This window comes from Rhyacophila brunnea, unplaced genomic scaffold, assembly GCF_057557595.1.
Source record: "Rhyacophila brunnea isolate RB1 unplaced genomic scaffold, BYU_Rbru_1.0 scaffold_3, whole genome shotgun sequence".
In the NCBI taxonomy this organism is placed as follows: domain Eukaryota; kingdom Metazoa; phylum Arthropoda; class Insecta; order Trichoptera; family Rhyacophilidae; genus Rhyacophila; species Rhyacophila brunnea.
The window spans coordinates 7,677,762-7,704,676 of NW_028232965.1; the positions used below are offsets into that span (position 1 = coordinate 7,677,762).

Below are 26,915 nucleotides of genomic sequence, written 5' to 3' on the forward strand. Positions count from 1 at the left end.
TTAGATAACTTTCAAGAATTATATTTATTTTAACATGAAAAGTGAAACTATGTGTCCTGAATCACCAGGTTTCCATACAAATTTCAGTTAGAACCTTGTAGTAAAGGTGATTTGTTTGAGTTTCAGGTGGACAAAGTTCTAACTGAATTTATGATATATAAAATTAACCATTAAAAACTAGTTTTAACGTAGTTTTATTGATAGTTACAACGTGGCAGTACCATCATTGATATATTCAATCAAAAAAAATATTGAAAACATTCACAATCAACAAAATACAAGCGTTCAAAACTTCAACAGCCCATAACTTTTTTGCTGCAGTCGTTCACTTAGAACCCTGTTGTTCTCGGGTCGCGAGGTATCTAGCAAGAAGAATGTGGCCAGTGTGATAAAATAATTATAAATACCTAATCAAGGGAATATAATATGAAAAGGAGGCTAAAAGACCACCATAGAAGAACACGGGGCGAAAAATACGATTTGGGTAGGTACCTAAATCTCAAGGGACTCCTGAGTCAATTAATAGTCAAACTCTCCGAAGCAGTTTCGGTCTTCTTGAACGACTTTTATTATGGGAATATCCGATCTCTTTCTTACACGGTGTAGCTTCTATGTTTTCATTAGTTGTAGGGTAGTTTAAACAAAACAAAACAAAATAATTAGATTCGTTGCTAATATAGGTACCTAGAAAACATACCTATTAATAACTTTCAAAGCATATAGTGCTAAATATGAAATGTACATAATAATAATATATAACGTCGACGGCATGTAGCATCAATACAATTTTCAATGTTCTATGAGACGTGGTAGGTAACGTAGTCTAGTTTGAAAGATTTCACGAACCGGAATGATGTTCAGATTCATTTCGGGCTCTGTACCGAAGACTAATAATTTACTATTTTATCTAGTAGGTATGATAATTTATTCCTTTACCTACATGAACCGCTAGCTGAATTTATACCCAGTATAGTTAATATTCGAAATAAATTATTTGATTTAATTTTTAATCATTTTTTAGACAAAAGTACAACATATTATAAATTATTTACATGTACACCCAATGAACAATCCACGGTAACCAATAAAAAACAGCCATTTGTAAAACATGTAAATGTACGTGTTTGATTGGTCGACGAGCGTGCGTGGTATTTGATTATTGGCGCATGCACGGCCCGCATTTGTATGGTATATGCCGATTGCCGGAGAGAATAATTTCATGAATATCTTCAACTTCGACGAGAACTCGCGGTGACAGATCGAGTTTTGTTGATGTGCAGGCCGGTGTTTAGTTATTTCTCTTAAGATAATATTTAATTGAAAATGAAGGAAAAAGTATTCTTCCTCTTCACCTTATTTCTATTAGCAGGTATGTATGACACAGTTATTCTTATTTTTACTCAAAATAATTTTGCTAACGTAAAATTTGTGCAAGTGTCAACGTGTTCATTCATAACTTTGCATTTTGACTTACAAAATATGTAATACTATTTAAAAATGTCCGTGATTTCCTTATAAATATAATGCATATTTTATTGAATGCGTCCACTCTGATATTAACGTGTCCTCCCCTTTTTTCACTATCAAATTACAACATTTTCACAAGTAATATTATCGCGTACCTTCAGTCTTTGTTGCATATTATAAAGTTACCAAAATTAATATTACCTGTCTAGTGCTCAAGAAATTTGCTAGACAGGTAGGTACTTTACAACATTTTATGTGATTTTATTGTTGCGCCTATCCGCGACATTTAATTTATTTCGGATTCTCATGCAAAAAGATTTTCAGGATTTACCTATGTGGCTGGAGATTCTTCGGCGACGAGAGATGGTGATGTAGAAACGGTCGATATTGATATCGGCTCTTCCAGAGATGGCTCCAGAACTGGTGAGTAAAGATATTTTATTTATAATATATTTTTTATGTATTTACTACTTATTGCTACACTGACTGTGTTCTTTGCCAGGTGCGATGAACTTAGTTAATTTGTCGTTTATTTAGGTATATTGATTTATAGTCTAGACCAGACTATTTCTAAATAAACAATTTCAAATACTAATTATTTATTTAATGACATGTTTTTAATTCATCTGTATGTAAGCATACCAACTGCTGACTAATTCGAGTAACGTAATAATTTATTATGTTAATCTATTTATGACGCATTATTAGTTTTCTTTTTATTCAATGCTGTCTAATACAGTACCGATAGTCACAAAAATAGATAAATACCTATTTTTGCGATTTATACATTGTCCTATTATAAAAAGATCACAGTTTTACCATATAGGATAGGCTTTTAGCTAAATTCGTATAGCTTCGGCGTACATAAATTCTGTCAGTTCATAAGACAATCAGAAGCTTTTATTGGTCGGCCCATTTGTATTGGGGAGTATGCAGCCAATGAGGCGTCAGCTGATTAATTAGTATGGGGCGGATTTCAGCCAATGAGATTTTGTACAAAGAGTTCAAACTGAATGTGGTCATAATATCTCATGAAAAATTAATTTTTCACATTTTGTTGTGAATGGACTTTCAAAGAAGTGGTTACCTTTCTAAATGAACTTATAGAAAAATGCAACAACCTAATGAAAATGTGCGAACATCATATCAATGGATTTAAATCTAAATGTATTTGGAAAATTATGTCAAGTTTGTCAAGTGTAGTCAGTCTTTTAAGAAAAAATAATTATTGACAGAACAATATTATTATTAAAAGAGATGGTACCTACATAATTATAAAAATAAACACTTTAATATTAAGGTATATTTTTATTAAATAACAATTATATATTATGTTGACCAATTTGTCTGTCAGTATGAATCTGATCTTGTCTTAAATTATAAATTGTGGAATAAGTACGCAAAATGAAAATATAACTTTTATAATAAATAATAGGTATTGTGTTAATTTCAGTGTTTGAGAAAAGGGTAATTATGCCGCAGTTGACCGCATGAGCTTTTATATATATATATATATATTTTTTTTATGAAAACAGTTTATTACGTGTAAACAATTATATTAAATACTTACCTTTTTCTGTCGGCGACGATCCAATAATTGTTAATTTAAAATTTGAAATTTTCATACATTTCGATGCATCATTATCACACACTAAGATTATATTAGGTTGGGGTAGGTTAGGTTAGGTTGCGTTTGGTCTAAAAATAAAGTTATAAAAACTCATGCGGGCATCTGTGGCACATTTACCGAGAAAAGTGATTAATTTGGATAGTTTACAGTGGTGCGAAAAATTTTTGGTCATGAAATAATTGTGGAAGTTAAATTCGTTCTTACCATTGATGCATAATGATAAAACACATACTTTCCCGTCAATGCATTGTTTCACCACATCAACAGTTGAATAGCATTGAACGTAATTCACAAGACCAGCGCGGCAGACCACATCCACGTTTACCAATGGGATTTCTGTGTTTTTGTATACTATACATAGTTCTACTGAAATTGTATCAAATCCATATTCAATATGCATACATTTTAACATCGTAACTAGCAATGGATAACGAAAATAATTCTGTAAACCCGCAGCTAGTGCGGTCAGTAACATGTGAAAGCGGATAGTTGCAGTTAAATTCCGTTTTGCGTAACTCAGTGGGGTAGATAAGGCGTACAGATTGATTATTTTCTTCTTTCTTTCGACCATATCCGATCCTAATAGGATCATATGGGCCCCCACAGAGTGGAGGTTTGTATTAACAAATTTTATTTTTACGAGTAATGGATGTCAGCCACTTGCTCAACCTATTAGGTCTATACTCTGACTCATACACAAATTAAAAAACAATATGTGTACTTGCCAGACCCGGGATTCGAACCTGGGACCCTCAACATTATAGACCGGCGCTTAAGCCACGCGGCTATCGTGGATTGATTATAGTTGAATTGAGTGTTGTACTAACAAATTGAAGCTACAGGTTTGAAATGTCAATTGGGTCAAATTTCTCAATTCGTATTTGATTTTCTTTTCTTCCTCCTCCAAATGGTCAGCAAGCAATTCTCTTTAATTTCTCTTATTTTGTTAACTGTCAATTCATGGTGGAACTGCATTGTATTGTTGTTTTTATTTAATAAAACGCAATTTTTTTTTTTTGTAGTACTTATTCCACTTTTAAAAGAGATTAGGACCGGTTTCGTCCGCCTCAGAGGGACATTTTCAACTCAAGAAAAAAATTATGTTAAAAATGTCCCTCTGAGGCGGACGAAACCGGTTCTAATCTCTTGATTAAAAGTGGAATAAGTACTACAAAAAAAAAATGCGTTTTATTAAATAAAAACAACAATAATTCTCTTTAAAATATACCTATATCAAGATATATTACGATCAAATGACCTGGTATGATGATAAAAAAATAGATCTCATACTTACTGCTTTCCATTGTTTATGGCATATTATAATATATAGTACAGTACAAAGCAAATCGAATTTCATAGTTTAATGTATCAATCAAATGATATAACGATTGAGCAAATACAAGTGCTCCAGTGACCAAGTTGAGTAAATCAACTTCAAAATTAACTATACAATTATAAATTCTTCTTACTTAATTGTTTTTAATATTCTGTAAATAAGGTCTGTTTCTCAAATGATTGATTATTACTATTCCAAAAACAAATATTGATATCAATTCTTTATGCTTATTAATGATCAGTGTTTGAATGAGGACAAGTCAGATGAAAACATTCAATTTAAATATGTTATTATGAAAACAATAATAGCATTTTATACAGTGTCCATAGATTTAATCCAATATTAGAAAATAAATATAATGCGTATAATTTTTGATACAATGCTGTTTTATCTTTGAATCCGGTTTCATGCATGAATATGTTATGTTGATGTAAAAACTGCTCCTAATAACGCGGTGTGCATAAATTTACTGGCACCAATTGTGTGTAAATTCAACTATCGGGATAATAACTGTTTACACGTAAAAGTGCTGATTGTCTCGCCAATCTCATTTTATGGTGCTATTTGACTGGTAATGAAAATTGGTAAACACCAAAAATGCTCTGTGCGGTGTAGTTTGGTTTTTTTCTGGCTGGTTCGCCACTATTGTTCTATCCCACAACTGTTGTGTGAAAATTCAGAAACTGTTTAACTTTTTTGATCCATGCATGCAGTCTTGTAACTTGCACAATAATACGTATTTACACATGCATTTTCTTGTTATGGACGTGATAATACGTACTGTCAGCAGTAAATCGATACACTTGTATTTGTTCAATCCTCAGAACGTTAAGTAATAATACTGTCAAAATCTTTGATGCAATTCATATGAGACCGATGTCCTGGTTATCATTAAATATGTGATTAATTACGTTTTATAAAATTCAGATTTTTATAATAGTATGTTTATTAACAATTAATAATTGATAGCACTAGAGTAACGTAGCAATAGAAGTACTACATATATAGATATAAAATATATTTGAGAATGTCTTCTGAATGGAGTAAATTTATTGCTTAACAGATGCCGAAGTGGTGGCACGTGAAGAAGAAGCGATAAAGTTGGACGGTTTAAATGTGGCCCAAATGCGGGAGTTGCGGGACAAGTCGGAGAAGTTTGTCTTCCAAACTGAGGTCAACCGCATGATGAAGCTCATTATCAATTCACTTTATAGGAATAAAGAGGTAAAATTTAATATATTTTTGTGTTTTCAAGTTAATTTTTTTATTTGATATTGTTGAAATAAATGTATGTATAGCCATGAAGTATATTATGAATTAATATAAGGATTTTATAAATCAATGATACTAAAAATTACAACATGATTATTTCACCTTGAGTAATAAGGTATCGAATAACTATGATATAGGTACAGAGTCACAACTGACTATTTGTGTAGCAAAACTGGTTATAAAGATTAATGAAAATCTTGAAAGTATTACATTCATAATGTTATTCACCATTACCTTTGTATTTCATTATTAGGCATTTACATATTTATGCATTATTTCCTAATAACGAAAAGTAGATGACATCCATTTATTTATAGATGGTTTAGTGCAAAGATATTGTATGTCCAGTTGTATATGTTTTGAGAAAATCGAACTTTATGATTTGAGATGCATGAGAAACAGACATATTATGTATTTGAAAGATACAATATCTTCTCAAATATCCTATTTGGATGTACAATATTTTTACAGCTAACAATACGATGCAGACGAATGTTTTGTGTACGTTAACTCAATTTTTTCAATAAAAACTGGACATACTTAGTAATCTTTGTTATAAAAATTATTACAATTGCACTACTACTACAATCACGATGTCATGGAACCTTCAATAATAAATTGAATATCAATTGAAAAGTGTAACGATACAGCCAAGTTTTCTCAAAATAAGATTATTGCCTTCTCCACAAGCACACAGCTTAATAGTTATTTCAGCTTATAGGTATAATTATTGATTTCCATCTTTTCTAGATTTTCTTAAGAGAATTGATTTCTAACGCGTCAGATGCATTAGACAAAATAAGACTCCTCTCTCTCACCTTGGCGACCGTGTTGGATTCCAATCCGGACATGAACATTAAAATCAAGGCCGACAAAGACGGAAAGACCCTGCATATCATCGATTCCGGTATCGGCATGACGAAGCAAGATCTGATCAACAATTTGGGAACGATCGCCAAGTCGGGTACGGCAGATTTCCTCGCAAAGATGCAGGACTCGGCCAACAAGAACGACATGAATGACATGATCGGCCAGTTCGGGGTGGGCTTCTATTCCGCCTTCCTGGTGGCCGACCGGGTTACTGTTACCACCAAGCACAACGATGACGTTCAGTACATTTGGGAATCGGACTCGGCTGAGTTTTCTATCGCTGAAGATCCTCGAGGCAACACTCTGAAGCGAGGAACGCAAATAAGGTGATTTCATAGTTTTCTAGGCTACATAATTTGACTACTTAGTAGAAGTAAATATTTTATCTTTTCAGTTTTATTTATGTATTTAACTTGTATTTTTTCTGGTCTTTTAGCTTGCGTTTGAAAGATGAGGCTCTCGATTTCCTGGAACAAGACACAGTCAGGAACTTGGTCAGAAAATATTCTCAGTTCATCAATTTCCCCATCTACCTTTGGTCTTCGAAGACTATCGAGGTGGAAGAACCGGTAGAAGTTGAACCTACGCCCGATGCAGACAATGAAGATGAAGACGCCCAGGTATATTGATCACCATTTCTAACTTTGTAAAGGCGAGTTTACACCGGACCCACTTTTTGAAGTGAGGGAATTTACGAATAGAATGAATGTTTAAAATTGAAACATTTTTGTTCTCTTTGGCATATGGCACATTGCACAGTACAAGGTTCAAATTTAGATGGATGATTTCATGTTTTTGACTCAAATTTTGTGATATTTTTTCAACCAAACTGGAAAAACCGTCTTTTTCTCATCAGGAGAATAAAATATATAAATTTAAGAAATTCGATAGCATGAAGTAGTACCTAGGAGATAAGAATAAATTATCTGTAATAATAATAATATAATTTGAAGGCATGTATGTGTGTGTAGTTTTTTTTTATACTGATGTAGGTAATCACTACAGTAAAATATTAACAGTCTATAAAATATATTATGAATATTATAACAACATGAAAATGTATTATCTATGGTGGGGGTGGCGAATCTATGGCACGCGAGATGATTTTGAATGGCACGCGTTTGAAGAGAAATAAAATACCGATAATAGTAATAAACGATAGATCGCATTGTATGAAAATAGCAGGCAAATAAATACTTTTCAAGAAAAAGCATTACGTTTAGTTTAAATATATGCATATGTCGGTCCTTAGACTTTATGTGTCACATATAATATTATCACATTAACCTCATTAGGCGGCGGGGGATGCCGCACCACGAACCCCTAATTTTTATAATAATTAGTTGCTTATATGTACAGTTGGTCCTCGACTTTCGTACGTAATTGGTTCCTGAAAATGTGAATAAATGTTGAATGTATGAAAATAGAGCAATGTAAAAAAACATCAAAAACTGTACTTTACAATATTTATTTATCCAATGGGTATAATAAAGCTAACGAGGCATATCAGCATACAGGTATTTTCTTATAAACTCGTCAAGAGATAGTTGAATACCACCCTTTTTTCTATATCATGCTGGCCTGTATCAATTGATCCTCCCTTTTCTTTCGACCATGTCCGATCCTAATAAGATCATATGGGCCTCCACAGGGTGGAGGTTTGTATTAACAGATTTTGTTTTTTTACGAGAAATATATGTCAGCCACTTGCTCAACCTATATTAGGTCCATACTTTTAACTCATACACAAATTGAAAAACAATAAATGTACTTGCCAGACCCAGGATTCGAACCTGGGATTCACGCACTACGTACATGAAATAAATTCATTTGCAGCATCTTTATCTGCAAAGGCAGCTTCTCTGGTGAATTTAATATTATGTAGAGCATACCTCATTTTAAATTTCTCAGACCAACTTTTACTTGCTTGGAACTTCATGTTAGAATCTTCTTTTTATCGATTCTTCCAATCGCCATGCAAACTAAGAGCCTTAGCTTGATTAATTGAAAAACTCAGAGGGACTTCTTTTTGATGTTGATCATCAATTCATGATGACAAGGATCTTTCCATTTCATCCATCACTATGCCGTGTCTTTTGAAGATATATGTCCACAATAAAGAATATATTCCTTAATTTTAATCTTGTTTTTCAAAATTGAACATATCGTAGGAGAGAAGAGTGACTGCACGGAAGCGCACAGTTTTCGCATTATCAACAAAAATCTAAATTTTAAGAAATATACAAAATAGCGAATTGTACAAAAGTATAACATATGAAAGTCGAGGGCCGCCGTAATATAATTTTTTATATATTTTTATAATCACAGGTTGAGGATGATGCAACAGAGGATAAACCGAAAACAAAGAAGGTTGAAAAAACTGTTTGGGATTGGGAAGCCATCAACGATAGCAAACCCATCTGGACTAGAAAGTAAGTTATACTTTTGGAGATTATGTACATTACACATAGTAAACTAATTGTTAGTTTTTGTCCATGTACCATCAATTGGTCGGGTCTATGGTATACTAATTATCGACCGCTAAAGTGATAAAGTGACAGATATTATCAAACTTAGGGTAGGTTTGTATCAATGTATTAGCACTTATTGGAACAATTACAATAAGTTGGTTGTAATTGTTGCAATAAGTGCTATATTTTAACAGCAGTAAGAGAGGCGCTGTTAAAATGTAGCGCTTATTGCAACAATATTACAACCAACGTATTGTAATTGTTACAATAAGTGCTAATACTTTGATACAAACCTACCCTAAGTTTGATAATATTTATCACTTTAGCAATCGATAAGTACAGAATAGAGACCCACAGGTAAACAGGTCAATTTTATTATTGTTGTCATAAATGAGCTTTAAAAAACTGGCATTCTTTCACTCTAGCTTTGGGTAAAATTATGTAACTCATCGATAAGTTGGTAATAGTGTTTTATGTAGGTATGGTATGTGTTTAATTTGGTTTTATGTATGCAAAATAACTTCTAACAGAAACATTTAAACGTTGCTTCTTTTTAAGAAATGCTCTCCTGAGAAGTTAATATTTTTGATGCCACAGATTTATTTTGGTTTATTAGTTTATTTTTTTAACTTATCTGGCCCACATTTGATTTTCCAATTATGTTATGAAATGTGAATGTATTTAAAATATGTAAATATATGCATCTTCCCTCTGTCATATATCTGACAGGTAAGGTAATAAACTAGTGTCATCTTCAAACACAAATAGTTTCAGAAATAGTTTTGATGGTTATTGTAATTACATATAAGTAAAATACATACAGAATTATATTTATATTTTGTCAGCACATGCAAGCAGTTAGTATATAAAAGTTTCTAATGAAATCTTTTTATTATCATAATGATTCAGAGTAGCTATATAATACAAGGATATCCCATCATGACTTGTTTTTTTTTTTTTACAGACCGAGTGACATCACCGACTCAGATTACGACTCATTCTACAAGGCCCTGACCAAAGACAAGGAAGAACCTCTTTGCAAGGTCCATTTTGTGGCCGAGGGAGAAGTCACCTTCAAGAGTTTGCTGTTTGTCCCCAAGGTTCAGCCTTCGGAGGGATTCAACCGGTACGGCACCAAGACAGATCACATCAAACTGTACGTGAGACGAGTTTTCATCACGGACGAATTCAACGACATGATGCCCAACTACCTGTCGTTCATCCAGGGCGTGGTGGACTCTGACGACCTTCCGCTGAATGTCTCCAGGGAGACGCTGCAGCAGCACAAACTCATCAAGGTCATTAAGAAGAAACTGGTGAGAAAAGCACTGGACATGCTTAAAAAAATCAGCAAAGATGACTATGATAAGTTCTGGAAGGAATATTCCACAAAGTGAGTCACTTGTATTTTTTAATCACTTTCCAATTCAATTTTGTTATGGAACCCTTTTTATATCCTGTAGAACTTAATGAAACCCTTCAAGTTTGTAGTTGTAGCATAGCACAAAATGTAAATATGTCACAGGTGAAAAAGTTATGATTTCAAGGTTGTATCTTTAAATTGAGTGTTACGTACATCTTTCCAGGGAAAGCGACTTACATTTTGTTCCCATAAAAATTAGCAGCTGCCTTGTATATTTGCCTGTCACATACTATGCATTATAGATTTATATCCTTCATTTATGAAAAATTATTAGTGTAAAAATTGAATGGAAAATTTGGAATACTTATATTAAAATAAAATACCGCAATCAATATATCTACTTCTAAATACGTCTCAATAATGCATTGAATTCTGAAAATTGTGTTAAATTTGTTTAATTTATATGGTGATTTGTTGCTAGGTTTGTAATCCAAGGATTTCGAGATCTTTTGATATTATAATGTATGATTTTTCATTAAAAAAAGACATTTTTTGAGACGTGTAATTTAATGAAACTGGTGAATCTCAAAAAAATACAATTAATCTCTTAACTTTCACACAATGTGCATGAATATAAAATTTTGTTTTTACTAGATCATCAAACATGATGGTATAATTAAATGCGATTTTTTTTGTTGGCATAAATTCAAATTATGTCTACCACACTTAAAACAAACACTTCTGTTAAAATTCTGTCTAGGATTGCACTCCCTAGTGATTACTAGCTTTGTGACCTTATTACATACTGTACATTACTTTTAGTTAGTGTATGCTGATTTGCCTAACAGAGAGATTTAGATTAGCATTGTTGATAAGATAAGCTATGTTTTTAATGTCATGACAAATTACACGCTTGAAACACCCACCATGACTGTACTGCAATATTAAATTATATATATACATATAAAGAAATTTGAATGAATGAAAATTTTTCAGCATAAAACTTGGAATCATGGAAGATCCATCAAACCGCACCAGATTAGCGAAACTCCTTCGTTTCTACTCCTCAGACAGCGACAAGATGACTTTCCTTAGCGACTACGTTTCAAGAATGAAGCCTAAGCAAGACAAGATCTACTTTGTTGCTGGAGCCAACAGGGCTGAGGTATATAATGTCACTTAGTTGATAGTCCATAGTCATCTACCACTAGCTCTTTGTTGTTGTTTCGAGTCAGAAAATATTACGATAACACACACATCTTTGTTTTCAAATCTACTTGTGTATTTGGTTACTAAGCATACATGATCTTTCACATCCATTGTTCCTCTGGAATATCTGAGCAGGATGTGAACTTAAGGTTAGCAAGTAATCCTTAAAAAAATTCGCTGGGATGCCTTTACATTATAGGGTCCCATATGCTCATCTGAGACAGAAAATGACACAAAAAAGTGATTAAAACCAATTGATTTTGGTTTACCCAGTTTATTGATAGTATTTATTTGTATTTTCACAAAATAACATATAATATTATGTACAGTGAAACCCTGATTCTATGATTTTCAAGGGACCCTAGAAAAAAAACCATAAATGCAGGATATACCTACAATTTTTTTTTTTTTTTAAACTCGTTTTTCTCCTGGATTTTTTCGACGTCTAGAATTATTTTCAGTTTCTCAGCTAGAGTTCTAGTTTTCTTCATGGGGGGCATTTTAGTTGCGACTTCTAAAAATTCGTGATACGAGATGTGAGGCAAGCCTTAGCGTCGACCGACCTGTGCAAACAAAGCGACGCGATTGAAAGGTCTGTAATAGTATGTATCATAAATAATTCTACGAAAGCGAAATGAAAAATATTCAACAAAAACGGTGAATCGGGATAATATTAGTGAGGGGACCATAATATTTCAACGATAGATCGAGGAAAACGATAAATCGGTTAACAGTTAATGCGGGATTTTTTAACATTGTGCTTATGGGTGTTTGGCGGGACTTTCAAAAATGAACGATCCGTGCGGGAAAATTTTTATGCGAGAACGGTAGATCGGGGTTCCACTGTATGTGTTGATTATATACCTGTACAGAAAAATGGGTACTTTTGTTAGAAAAGCTTATAGACTTCTGACAAAGATCACTCTTCTTGTAATGTAGTTGAGAGTTCAGTTTTAAGTACATAGATACAATAATGTATTTATAACATTAAATTTTTTAAAAATTCTATAAGTTTTAGTTATTTTATTTTAAATGAAAATAACTAAAATAACTAACGAAACTAACGAAATAGACATTAACAAATTAACAGTTTGAAAATTTACCCTTATTACAATGTAAGTAGAGTTCATTTTTCCGTCACTATCTGTTAACATATGAAAATATAAAAACTTTATGGAGTGATTCTGGCAGACTAACATTTTGTAGTATTATATTCATATAAAAGGGTTTATATTATTATATTCTTGTCAAATATATTTTCTTTATCAATGGTGACTGGATTTAATTATTTTATTTTTTATATTAATTTATTGTTTCAGGTTGCCAAGTCGCCCTTCGTTGAGCGTCTCTTGAAAGCCGGCTATGAAGTTCTGTACTTGACAGAAGCTGTCGATGAGTATGCTATCTCTGCTCTGCCCGAATTCGATGGAAAGAAATTCCAGAATGTTGCCAAGGAAGGATTTACACTTGCCGAGAGTAAGCATATATTTAGATATTACTTTTTGATTCACCTGTTAGATTTTTTTTTTAAATAACTATGCTGTACAAGGTGGGAATTAGATGCTAGATTATTGTACAGTGATGATACAATTATTAATAATCTAGATCTTTAAGTATAAATTCTTTAAATTGTACATTATGAATATTATTTTCTTTTCGGATTATCAGATGTTTGGAACATTCTAAACCTAAACAAAACAATATTCATTGTCTTTTACTGTCCATAACAAAATAGTTGATTAAAATGTAATTTTCTTATTAAACCAGTTCTATGCCGAGACTTTAAACTCAAATTACTAGCCGCTGTCAATTGATTTGCATAATCTAAATATCTGTTTAAGTAATTATGAAATACTAAGCCACAAATTATCGGTATTACAGCGATTGTAGTAAGAGCTTCGCTCTACATTCAGAACGTGTTGTTAAAAATCTGCAGCCTGTCAGATACTGCCATAGTAATATCGTGAGGCATAGAAAGGGTTAATAGACGGGAGACTCCATTCATATGAATATTGAATCATGACTAGAGCATAGAGCTGTCTGTTGCACATGACAACCACGAGATGTTGCGTTGAGCAGCAGGAAGTCAAACATCATGTGTTTATTACAGGGATGGTTTATACATGGGGATATTAACTGGGAAGTCGCATATAGGAAGGGCATTTGCTGTGGGGAGTGTATTTCTCGCAGCTCCACTGGTTAATAGGCTTGCGCACCTTCGTGTCCCCATATCCAAACTGTCACTTGTAATTGCACCTGGTCTGTTACTTGACGCAATGTCTTATGGTTGTCGTGTGTTACAGTTCATAAATTGCTTTGTTGGGTTACAATGTGTACAGATTGTTCTTACTACGCTCCTAGAGATACCCAAAATTGTTGATTTTCAACCATTATATGGCACCTGGACCCTTAAGGCCATGCATTAGTTGAGGCACGGTCTAAAAAGACCGTTGCTAGGCGATGCGCGGATTGCGGGTCGCGGGTGCAAATGACGCCTGTCAAACGAAATATTATTTGTCATATAAATCCAACATACGTCCATTTTATGTTCTGTTTATTGTTCTATTAGTAACAATAATAATATATTCATTGACATGTTTTCTTTTTAAAGTAAATGGGTAACGTTTTTAGTCATCTTTACACGATTTTAGAATTAATTGACCCGTCGCCATCACGCAGCAAAGTGACGTGTTTCTGGCTCGACATTCTCTCACTGAATGGCAGCGAGTCCAAAATTTCGTCGCGCCTACAGTTGAAAATTATTTGGCGTTTCACTGATGCGTCACCTTAAAAAATAACAAAGTCATAGAAAAGCCTAAGAGGATTACACAATCCTTTTTCTTCATTACAATGTCTTTTTTTGAAAGTGGCTGAAATGCCGAATTTTTCAGGTAGATACTGTAAATGTCATTTTACTGAAGTAAGTTAAGTAGGTAAGTAAATGTGTTCAATTGTATGTAATATTTGCATTTTATCAATACAGGTGAGTCACAAAAAGAAATGGTGGACAGTTACAAAAAGACATACGAGCCTCTGCTGTCTTGGCTGGGCGATGTGGCTTTAAAGGATCAGATCACAAAGGCCCTCGTGTCAGAGAGGCTGAGCTCGTCTCCGTGTGCTCTGGTCGCCAGCATGTTCGGCTGGACAGGCAACATGGAGAGACTCGCCATGTCCAATGCTCATCAAAAGAGTGACGACGCTCAGAGAACGTAAATATCATTTCGATATATTTTATTAATTATTCATGAGTGTTTTCAGAGTAAAAATTGTGCCCTTCTGCTTTCAACATTGTCTGAAATCCTACTAATACTATGATTATACCACTTCAATTTAATGAAAAAAGATGAATATTTTTATGTTTTGAGAAAGACATCCCAATAAAGATATTCTATTTAATCATTTATTTTAGTAAGATTACTGATTGGTTTAGTTATTAGTACATAATGTAGATTTTGAATAAATTCAGAGAGTTAGTTATTCACCTTTTGAAAGTTTTTGGAATAAAAACTATTTTTTTGTTTACTTTTCAGGTATTACCTCAATCAAAAGAAATCATTAGAAATCAATCCTCGACATCCACTTATGAAAGAACTTCTTAGAAGAGTAACAGACGATCCAGAAGATCCAAAAGCTAAAGAAATTGCTGTCATGATGTACAAAACAGCCACTTTGAGGTAATATATTTTTTTATTGTTTGTAGAAAGTTAACTCGATAATAAAGGGAAAAGGGATATATTATACAATACAGTGATAGCCAAAAAATTATAAAAAAATAACTGAAAGCCTCAACCAATATATATTTCTATATTGGCTATGGTCGCTATTAATGACAGTGTTTACATTGCACCTGTTATATTGTCTCTTTTCCATTTTTTTCTTGTTATCCGCCTAACTAAACTATCAAACCTTGTTCAGAATGTGGTATATTTATATAAATCACAACACAAAATATTAATACGTGGATTAATAGTTGTATTTTATTATTGTTTAATGAAATTATTTTCAAACATGGCAGTTTAAACTTTATTTATGTTTCAACACTATCGTTTATTACAGATCCGGCTACATGCTGCAAGAGACTGCAGAATTCGCTCATTCAGTAGAATTAATGATGAGACAAACTCTGGGAATTCCCCTGGACGAGTTGGCGGATGAAGAAGACTTCTCGCAGAGCCAAGAAGACGATTCGAACGCATCTCAGCAGCAGGAAGATGAAATTGATGCTGATGACCATGACGAGTTGTAAACGTCGCGTGCTCTCATGACTGTTAACTCAATTTAAGTGTACAAGAGACTGAACTAAATAAAAGTGTTTATATTTATAATATATGTGAGCGTGTTGTGTTTTGAATCCTCGTGAAATCGTGTTGGAAGGTTCTGCGTCAGAATCTTATCGGTATGTACCAAATTTCCAAATGGGTATAAATAAGAAAATCACAATCCCAACGAAGCACTGTTGCATTTAATTTTAGCTAAAATAAATAATTAAAAAATATGAATGGATTCATACTACAAGCATTTTTATTTATTATTGATTGTTTTCACCCTTTTACGGCGACCGTATTCCAGTAGGGTACAGCTAGTACGTAATAAATGGGCGACCGGTCAGATACGCAAACCTTGATCTGTGGATAACGCAAGAATTATTTTTCATGCGACACTGAGAATTTTATTAAAAAATAGCCCGATCCATCCGCCTACTTTCACCTATATAACTTTGTCAAAAATATGTTGTTTTAATTTCATAAACATCGATCTTTCGAACCCTCTCGATCTATTGAGATTCGCCGGTACGATTGCATCAGTTCAAATCTACGCGGTGTTTTTCAGCGGCTGCGCACTAGATATACAAAATATTTTCATTCGAGTTGAGTGTGCGCCGAGTCATTTGCCGTGTAAAGTGGAATATTCACTGCGATCTTTACAACATCATATTTGCGGGAATAAAAGACAACCAAAAAACCGAACAGAAAACAGAAATGTGTCATCGAAATATTTCTAAATATGTACTTGAACTTGTGTTTTGGATTATGTCATTTATTACTCATGTGTCACCCCAATTGTTTGAAAGTCATAAATCGAGCTCATTATTGAAAGTCTAGTAAAAAAATATGTAGTAAAGATGCGTCCACACAGAATGAAAAAATATAATATATTATTATATTTTAGTTTGGACGATTGCAAGTTTTACCAATAAATTACGAATTACTATGAAGGAATATATAAAACGTATAAATGTTTGATAAAAATAAAACACACACGGGAATACAATATAATATAAATCATGGAATATTGACTTTTCAACTATATTACATATTATCTTCGCATGCAATTTAAGTCGGCTCGCACATTGGAACTCGGACCCATAAAATATGTAATAATATGCAGACACAATAAAAGCTATTATTTTCAATATTTTTAATGGCATTTTTAAGTGTTTCTAACGTGAGTAAAATAAAATTAGTGAGTGATTTATTAATTTTCATGGGTGCACAATCAAAGCGAGCCTTTGAACAAGAGTAGACGTCATCAAATATGGCTACCTACTTTTTCGATGCAAGGGACTATGGGTGATTTTAAGTAAACACAGCTAAATTCAACAATCGATTCTTTTTTTTAGTGTGGCATTTCGAACCTTATGTATCTAGGCATGATAAAAGTTATACCAACTATTTTTAATTGCCATATTTATTATAATACAGCGAAGAATAGCATTTAGAAAAAATGGCGGCCGGGTTAATAAAATAATTGTATTAACTTTTTTTTACAAATATATCATAAATTTTTACAGCTATCACAGGTGAAATTATGAGAAACATTTAATCGGCCGGATTGCTCATGCTCGTTATGCAGTCTTGCTTGAATAGCTCGATCTGTTGGGTGATGTACTCTTCAATTTTGTCATAGGGGCATAGCTGCAGGACTTTAACGAGCGGCCTTCCCATGTGGCCGTGATAAACAGACCTCAGTGTCAATGCGGGAGGCTTCTCTGGAAAGTTCACTCCTGGAATATAGAGAACATTAGTCTAGCAATCTATTATAAACACTTATGGGATATGCCTGAATTAGATTTCAAATTCAGCCAAATCCACATTTTGGATTTTTTGAGTTATTTGTCAGTTGCTGTAGAAGTACTATTTTCTAACATTTCTTCATTTTCGAAATTGCCCAAATCCTATTACATAACGAGAAAATCAATGTCAAAGTTCAGCATTTTTTTCAACCATATTCACCTAACTTCTCAAAACACACCCAACTATTCCATAGGGCATTTAAGCCAATCACTGACCACTATTATAAAAAAAATGGTCGACATTCCAATGCAATTTACATATAACTAACAATGTGGAACTAAACCAATCATCTTTGTGACTGTGTACACGAAGAAAGGAATAGCTGTTTTTCTCTGGTTCATCCATTTTGGTTCTCAAATCTAATGACACATGTGGTGAATGCATCAAATTTTATCATCGAGTAAACATTGAATCCCTTGAAAAGAACATTCGAGAGCACTGTCTGCCAAGGATAATCATGTTATGCCGGGTCATAGATTGCTATACGAGTCGATTTGTAAAGTATGTAATTCACATATTCATAATATTATTATATCAATATTTAACTTACCAATTTCAATATGCAAGATGCAGTAGAAAGATTCATTTTCTAAGAGGAAAGAAGCGGTATTGGAATCATGCTCTAATATGCCTCCTTCGTATTTGACAATAAAGTGGGAGAGCATAGCCTGACGCATTTTTTCATTTTCTAATAACATAGATATCTGAAAAGGCATATCGTTACATATATAATAAATATCCAATTTGTGATAAAATGTCCTTCTGCAACTGACTGAATAAGCATTGAATTAAATGAAGTAATTTATGTATCACGGGAAAATAATTATACTTACTTTCAAGTAAAACCCCTTCACATTGGGATTGGGCCAAGCCTCGTGAATGTTGGCGCCCTTTGATGTGTGTAGACACACTGACACTGCATCGAAGAATAGAAAATATTTGCTGACCATGGGCCTCACCATGTATATCGTTATCTATGGTGGCCATTTACATTTACCTTGCTTGGCCCAATGTGAAGGAGAGCATAAAGAAAAAAAATAATGATTACAGCAATAGGCACGATACGGGAAAGAGTATTCTTAGGTATTTATTATCCATTTATATTAGACACAATAAAATTAGCTTCATAGGTTTGCTGTGTTTTCCTTATGCATACAAAATATATTACTTGCTTATATATATTTCATTTCCAATCATTTAAAACCTAATCCCTGATTAATGGCTAATACCCACGCACGTTCTTGCTCGACGGTTTTGCTCGATCGAGCATGTTGACTTGGAAGCATGCTCGTCGTTGCGTCCATACAGTCGAGCAACTCGACACAAGACGCTGCGAGGCCACCGTCGACCACGAGTGAGAGTGAGGCCGCACGAGCCTCACTGGTGCGTCCTCACTCACTCAAACTGCATCGAGCAAGAATTACAGACCTTCAATCTTTTTCGGATAGCGCAATTTGTTCGATGTCGAACAAAAAACCATCGAGCCAGATGGTACACACGTTGAGACATTTTAGAATGAGCGTAAAACCATCGAGCAAGAATGTGCGTCTGTACTTACTATAATATTATGAAAATAACATGTGTTACCTTTTTATTAATTGAAATGGTGACCATTGGAACATAGTCCATTAACACCGCAGTTTGATGGATTCTATAAAAAAAAAGAGGTTTAGTGCACATACTAGAGGTAGGCAGGCGACCTTTTCATCATCATATATTTTATCATTTGATATAACCATGTAAGTTTTTATAAAAAAAAAAAAAAATGATTAATGGGCAATATTACTGAAATTTATTGGACCGTTTCAACGACGATTTGAAGGGAAAACAATCGCATTTTGCATATTTTCCAGATTTAGCCCCTGCGACTATTTCCAGATTCCAAAAAATGACTCAGTGGAATAAGATTTGGTACTAATGACGAGGTCATCAATGAAAAAATGCCTATTATGAAGGATTGGAGAAATCGTATTATTTATTTGGAAGGGATCACAAAATTGGAAAAACGCTGGACTAAAAGGGGACAATGTTGAAAAATAAAATGATTTTTGCTGAAAAAAATATTCCTTGTTCAATTTTACCAGACTTATAAGACTGCCCTCGTAAATAGTGATTTTCTGCGACTTTAAAAAATATTTTATAATTGGTATACGTACAATGGTAAATTTATGGAAAGCACAATATAAATTGAATTATTATAGTTAATATTATAAACTTTACTCAAAAACGAAGTTTACAGTAACTACGAGGCAGAATGAAATTAGTGTTTACGCATGCGGTTTCTTTTTTTTTAAATTATTAATAATCAGGTCTTTGCTTTTTCATAAAAGGTACTTACGCATGCGGTTGCGGCAACCAGTGCCGGAGATCAGACAGTGCTTAGTTAAATAAAGTCTTGATTAAATAAATGCACACACTGCAGATATGGTGACCTAGCATTTTTTTATTTATTGTTGAAATGGTAACACCCTCGTGTTCATTATTCAAAAATTATCAGTGGCGAGGCGTGGAGGTAGGCTATTAAGATCTGACATAAACAGTGCACACTAAATTTTGTCAGTCATACTACTTATTTGTTTTCATTGAACTAATAATACAAATTGCAGATGGTACTGGTTAGTTTTTAAAATTCAATTATACTCTGCCTAACCACACCCGTGTCCGGAAACATGTATGTATGCAGTTCGCCGTATCAAAAACTGTATAAAATTCATGTCTCAATAAAACATTGTTCTTGTCGGTTTACAGGAAGCCAGCAGCAAACAAATTTTGAAAACAGCCGATATACTGGATTATTTGTTAGGTTAGGTTTTAAGTTAAGTTAGGTTAGGTTTTCATTCTTGAATTCATGAATTTTGCCAAAATCGGCTATGAAAATTGAATTAACGTTCATATTGAATCTAATAAAATTGGAGAGCGTATAGTGTATGGTCATCTCTTTCCCATAGAAAGCTCATGGCGAACTGTCCCACAGTGTTTTCTTACAATTTACATGTAACCAACCAAACCATAATAGTTATGCTATTAGGCGATCTGACAAAAATAGTGCACACTTTTTCAGTCATACTTATTTGTTTACATTGAATTAAGAATACATATTTAAAATGTTGGTTAGCTTTTAAATTTCATTAACCCTGCCTAAGCCATACTATAATATTATTAATACTATAGACTGAAGGTACTTGATGGAATTTGAATTTAAATTCTAACGTATTTAAGTTTTGTTGTATTCCATTTGAACTCCATTTCCACTCAAATAGAACAGTACAAAACTTAAATTCGTTAGAATTCATACCATAATAGATACCAAATATTCTTCTATCTATAAATATCTAAAATTATGTCTGATTTAACGGCAACATTTTTGATAATTTATAGATAGACGAATATTTTTCGACTATTCGATATAAATTATATTATATCGATTATAAACAAATAATATAGTGAACAAAAGATATACAGTCAACTCCCGATTATCTGGGGCTAATGGTGGGGAGTGGCGGCACGGATAAACGAAAAATATGGACAATTATTTTAACGTGTTTAATACTCATTATTTATTAAGAAAACCTGTGATTTTGGTTTATTTGCAGGAATCTTTTAATGATTTGTTAACATCAGTTTGAATTTTCCTAAGAGCTATTATATCATTGTATACACCGTATCATCCACGGATAATCCGCAAACTGGATAATCCACACACGGATAATCGGGAGTTTACTGTAATTGAATGATTTACATGGACAGACAAAGGTAACAAACAGGTAGCTATGTACTTACTGTGGTAATGTGATATTTCCTATGGCTCTGGTGACTAGAGGCGACATGATAAGTTCAGCTACAGATGGGTTAGGATACTTAATCAATAATACTGCACATTCTCCACCAGGATTTTCATAGAATCTTTAAAAAATATATTTTTTCATGATATAAATGTAAATAAAAAAAATTAAATAGACAACACAACTTCCTTGTTATGCTACTTCATCCATATAATGTTACTGTTGGGCTAAGAGTTTTAGTTCGGACCTATACCAAAAGGGTTTCATATTAGCCATGAGAATGAAGTCACTCAGTTGCAACTCGGAGACTTTCGTTCAATTAGAGGAGAGTCATAAAGCTTGTGACAATGTTATAGGCAGTCTCTGACTCTGACTATGGAAAAGTAGTTTTTGGCAATGATGTCATAAGTCAATCGTGACACATTCGCGTAGAAGATAATGCGTGATTGATTAACAGGCAGGCTTTGTATCATGTAGTTTTAATCAGTTGCACATCTAATTTATTTGAAGTTTGTATTATAACACAATTCCAAATTTTTTCCAGGGGTTTTGAGTCGAGTCAATAGCAAAAGTAATATTTCATGCATTGGCCCATGAAAGATGGGTTTATACTGTATGTATGATGTACTGTTATTTGCATTCTTCATTAAATTTTAATTTTTTTTTTACATTCAACACTAAGGCCTCTTACGCACCGTCGACTGGTCTCCTGCAACCATGGTTGCCAGCGACCAAAAACTATGGCTGGTTGCCGCAGCCACGTGTGTAAATGCCGATTTCATTTCTTATGCTCCAAGGTTGTTGTCAAGCTGGTTGCGAGCGACTGGTTGACAGTGCTTAAGGGTCCTAATGCAACGAGCTTTTATTATTTTATTATATCTTATTGCAGCCCTGGCAAATAAATATAGGAGAACAAACGTGTGACCAGTGTATAGCCACTATATTATATTATATTATTCTATGTTGCTACGATACAAAAGATTAAATAATATCTAAACAAAATAAAACATTTAAAACTTCAAATTGTTTAAGGGGGGACATGCTCAGCGTAGGTCAAAATGGAGCTTTTGTTCTATTTTCAAAGCATGATCCTGGACATACCTTAAACGTTGTAGATAATCTATTTATATAATTTTGAAGCCTTATTATCCTTTATAGTTATTTTAAACATTTGATGACTGCATAAAGTATTTTTATTACATAAAATAGTATTCTTTTAAACCTCTCGTTCTAATGTTTTAGAATATAGTCATATTCCAGTACATAACTGTGCAGTGGTGTTAAGATTTTTTACATTTATTAATTTTTAAACGCATTTATAAAACCATTAGTATAATTTATGACGAGATAATTTTAGTAAAATATTTACGATAAAAAATTATATTGATAATCTCTGTGATCCCAAATTTGACAAGAATTCGGCATTTTATTATTCAAAAAATGGGCAAGATTAACACATTTGAAGATAATTCTAAAGATACTCATTATAAGCTATGTCTTTGATCATTCAAGTGTGATAAACATCCTACGAATAATGATTGCTTTATAATAATTATTGACCTAAGAATAACATAGTGTTTTTTTGAAATACGCTATTTCTTTTGGTATTCCCCAGTGGTTAACCTACAACATATGGCCGTAGCCATAAATTGACAAACTATAATTGAAGTAGGGAGTAAAATGATGTTTACGCGCGTGTTTGAACATGTACCGTTTAAAAAAAAAAAGATTTTTTTTTCGGTTGGGTACATGTTCAAACACGCGCTTTAACATGTTCTTACTCCCTACTTTAGTTTTAGTACATCAAATTATGGCTACGGCCGTATGTTGTAGCTTAACCACTGGGGAATGACAAAAGAAATGGCGTATTTCAAAAAAACACTACCTTATTCTTAGGTCAATAATTATTATAAAGCAATCATTATTCGTAGGATGTTTATCACACTTGAATGGTCAAAGACATAGCTTATAATGAGTATCTTTAGAATTATCTTCAAATGTGTTAATCTTGCCGATTATTTGTATAATGATTGATTAATAAAATGCCGAATTCTTGTCAAATTTGGGATCACAGAGATTATCAATATAATTTTTTATCGTAAATATTTTACTAAAATTATCTCGTCATAAATTATACTAATAGTTTTATAAATGCGTTTAAAAATTAATAAATGTAAAAAATCTTAACACCACTGCACAGTTATGTACTGAAATATGACTATATTCTAAAACATTAGAGCGAGAGGTTTAAAAGAACACTATTTTATGTAATAAAAATACTTTATGCAGTCATCAAATGTTTAAAATAAATATAAAGGATAATAAGGCTTCAAAATTATATAACTAGATTATCTACAACGTTTAAGGTATGTCCATGATCATGCTTTGAAAATAGAAAAAAGCTCCATTTTGACCCACGCTGAGCACGTCCGCTTTTAAGAAATAACTGGAGTTACGGTGTATTTCAGCATACCTCCAGATAAAAAGCATTGATTATAAAAACATGACAATTAACCAAGGTTTCTCCCTACCACCATGATTTGAATGATTGATCATAAAGAAAATGTTGCATTTGATATTCTTACTCATCATTATTAAATAGTGCTGGCAGTGATGCACAGTCAATGTTCAATTTGATCATAAAGCTGACAGAATCTCCGCGTCCGACCAGGATTTCGATATCATTTTCTACTGTGGCTGCATCGCCTATGAGAGCGGTATACTCGAAGTATGCTCGTGAATTTTGATCTTCGTAGAGGAGATTTTTCTGTAACAAAATTTTTATTGAGGTAAAACTCCGTAAGAAGTTAGTATGCATTGTTTCTTTTGTTCTTGGTCTTATGCAACCATCATCAACACTTGAACAACACTTGAACTTCAGTTACGCAAAAACCAAAGTAAACGAAGACACAATTGAGCTATGGAACAACAGATCCACAACATCCGCCATATGATCAATAATGCGGAAATTTATGCCAAACATAATCTCTGCCATCACTCTTGCCAGGAACATAAAAACATCATACAAACTCACACAGATACCAACAGTCTTATCTAAAAAGATTTAAATTGAGGGACGCTGATTTGTTCAGCATTTTAATTAAATTGTCACATTAATTTTACATTTAAGAAAAAAGTTGTTTTTAATATATAAAATTCTTTTTGTACCTATAGTACAAATTAATACTGTATTTGTCAATAATTTTGACTAATTTGATTTAAATATATCTTAGAAATCCACCAAATTTTATTATGCCAAAGACCAGAAGTGCTACTGGCTCTAGAAATGGTCGAAATAATGACATTATTTTCATAAAACTGCGTAAATACTGTATACAAATTAGCCAAAGACAATAGACAACACGACCCCAAATAAGTAGTATATAAATTAATATTGAAAAGTTCATAATCCTAGGATAAAGCCGCGTTGACACGATCAGACCGAGCGCATTTGTATGAGACAGCTTTATACTACCTACTCCTATATGAGCTAGCTCGAAAAAATTTAACGCGGTCTGAGTTCACTAAGATCGGATGCCATCGTCCGAGTGCGCTCGGATTACCGGCTGCCATGATACGAGTAGCGTCCATGTAGGTATTCATGTGCGCTCAGTCCGATTGTACTCGGATCGTGTCAACAAGGTAATGAATTACCAAAATTGTTTAAACTTGATTATCTCAGAAGTGTCATTGCACATCGGTGACTTTGGCATGATTGTGATGATATGTGTATGAAATATGAAGCCTCAGTAAAAGAGAGATTACGCGTTGATGCGTGAAAACAAAAATGTCATTTAGTGTTACTCCTGAGCATCTATTCTATACATAAGGCTGCTATCGAGAGTAGTTTATCATATCAATGTATTGAGTGGTTAATTGTTACAATAAGTTGGGTGTAGTTATACACAAAACAGACAGGCCACAATTTTGAAAAAAATGAGTTATTGTGATTTCCATAATCACACACGTTTGTTTTGCGTTCTGCACAAATCTGCCAAGCTGCTGTCATACAAAAATCTCATATAAATCGTTTTAAAAATATGCCATTTTCGATCTGCATAAAGCAACCACTTGATAATATTATGGAATTATTAAAATCCCGACTGTATAAGGTGTGTTTTTCTACATTCAATTAATAAACATTATTTTCTCAATTAGATTATAAGTTTTTCATTTTATTATAATATTATGTAGATTTTTCATGAAAAAATTAGTGCCAGGCAGCTAAATATTAATTTATAATTTAAAAGTTTTACGAATTACTTTCAGAATTTTTAAATTCCCTTAATACTTAAGTAACTTTGAGGTTTTTTAAGAAAATAGATGCAAAAATAAAGATTTTTCTTACAAAAATAAGAGTTAGCTGCATTCTGCAGAACGAACATTGGTTCTAAAAAAACGGTTTTGCACAAGACACTCAGGACTGCTAAAACACCAAAATTTCATAGATTTTATGCTTTTATCTCGTTAAAAGTTACACAAAATCATATGTACATTATAATATATATCATTCAAAAGGTATAAACAGTATACAGAGGCTTTGTGGATTTAAAGAAACACACTACATAAAAATGCTTCTATCTCTGTTTGAGGTTTGTGTGAACTGGCTGCTTTGCGTATAACTACACTCAGTTAACAGTTTGAATTGTCAAAAAGTGCTAAGTTTTAACAGCACCTCTCTTGGCTATGTTAACTTTTAGAGCGAGATAGACAGTTTTGACGGCTAATTTATTGTATTGTACGCTCAAACTACAATGATACCAACCTGGTGCTCTCGATATAAATCCATTAGTTCAGTTATGACACAACTAAGAGCTTTGCTATCCTCATTGTTCCAGGAAGCTAAGCTAGGTACATGCGTTTCGATGAACTTCGCGTCCACGTTTGCCAGGAATGTCTCATCATCGAATCGAAAATCTGGAGCTATCCACGGGCACCCGGCATCAAAGAAAACCTCCCACCTGAGCGTGCTTCCTGCATATGGCAACATCAGGGTGAATTGATCAGAGAGCTCATTTTTACACAGATTGGAGTTCCGTAATTTTTCGACGTATACTTTAGATCGGCACAGTCCTGAAATACACACCTTATTGTAGATTTGAGTATACCATCAAAGCGAGAAATATAATCGTATCTAATTATTGCAATAAAATTAGAAAAAACGGCTTAGAGATTAAAATATGTGATTAAGCATAAACATTCCATTGAAACTGTCTTTCGTAGAAAGATTATTACCATAATTTAAATCTTTCCAAATTTCTTGAACAAAGTGCCTAAATGACTCATCAATTTTGTTTAAATCATCACAATTTCTCCCTTTTATCGGCATCTTTCTTGTATAAAATGATTTAGTAAAGAAACCAAAAGAAACTTCACTTATTGACGTTTGTATCTTGACGTTTTGAGTTTCGATGAATCTCAAAGTGTTGCCAGTTAAATTA

At 33.1% G+C, this 26,915-nt stretch overlaps 2 protein-coding genes across 2 annotated transcripts; one reads left to right on the forward strand and one right to left on the reverse strand.

Annotated features, from left to right (window-relative positions):
* Positions 1 to 1,256: 1,256 nt before the first annotated feature.
* Gp93 (heat shock protein 90 Gp93) lies at positions 1,257 to 16,129 on the forward strand. The gene is made up of 12 exons (XM_085952383.1): positions 1,257 to 1,369; positions 1,792 to 1,890; positions 5,497 to 5,657; positions 6,456 to 6,901; positions 7,012 to 7,195; positions 8,904 to 9,007; positions 10,011 to 10,439; positions 11,406 to 11,574; positions 12,938 to 13,094; positions 14,602 to 14,827; positions 15,149 to 15,292; positions 15,675 to 16,129. The coding sequence occupies exons 1-12, from the start codon at positions 1,324 to 1,326 to the stop codon at positions 15,862 to 15,864; spliced, it is 2,355 nt and encodes a 784-aa protein (XP_085808509.1). The 5' UTR covers positions 1,257 to 1,323; the 3' UTR covers positions 15,865 to 16,129.
* Positions 16,130 to 17,348: 1,219 nt separating this feature from the next.
* On the reverse strand, positions 17,349 to 26,899 carry LOC147067816 (BRISC and BRCA1-A complex member 2-like). The gene is made up of 7 exons (XM_085952384.1): positions 26,710 to 26,899; positions 26,240 to 26,547; positions 24,060 to 24,241; positions 21,473 to 21,595; positions 19,280 to 19,343; positions 18,243 to 18,396; positions 17,349 to 17,622 (listed from the first exon to the last, which is right to left on the reverse strand). The coding sequence occupies exons 1-7, from the start codon at positions 26,801 to 26,803 to the stop codon at positions 17,438 to 17,440; spliced, it is 1,110 nt and encodes a 369-aa protein (XP_085808510.1). The 5' UTR covers positions 26,804 to 26,899; the 3' UTR covers positions 17,349 to 17,437.
* Positions 26,900 to 26,915: the final 16 nt, after the last annotated feature.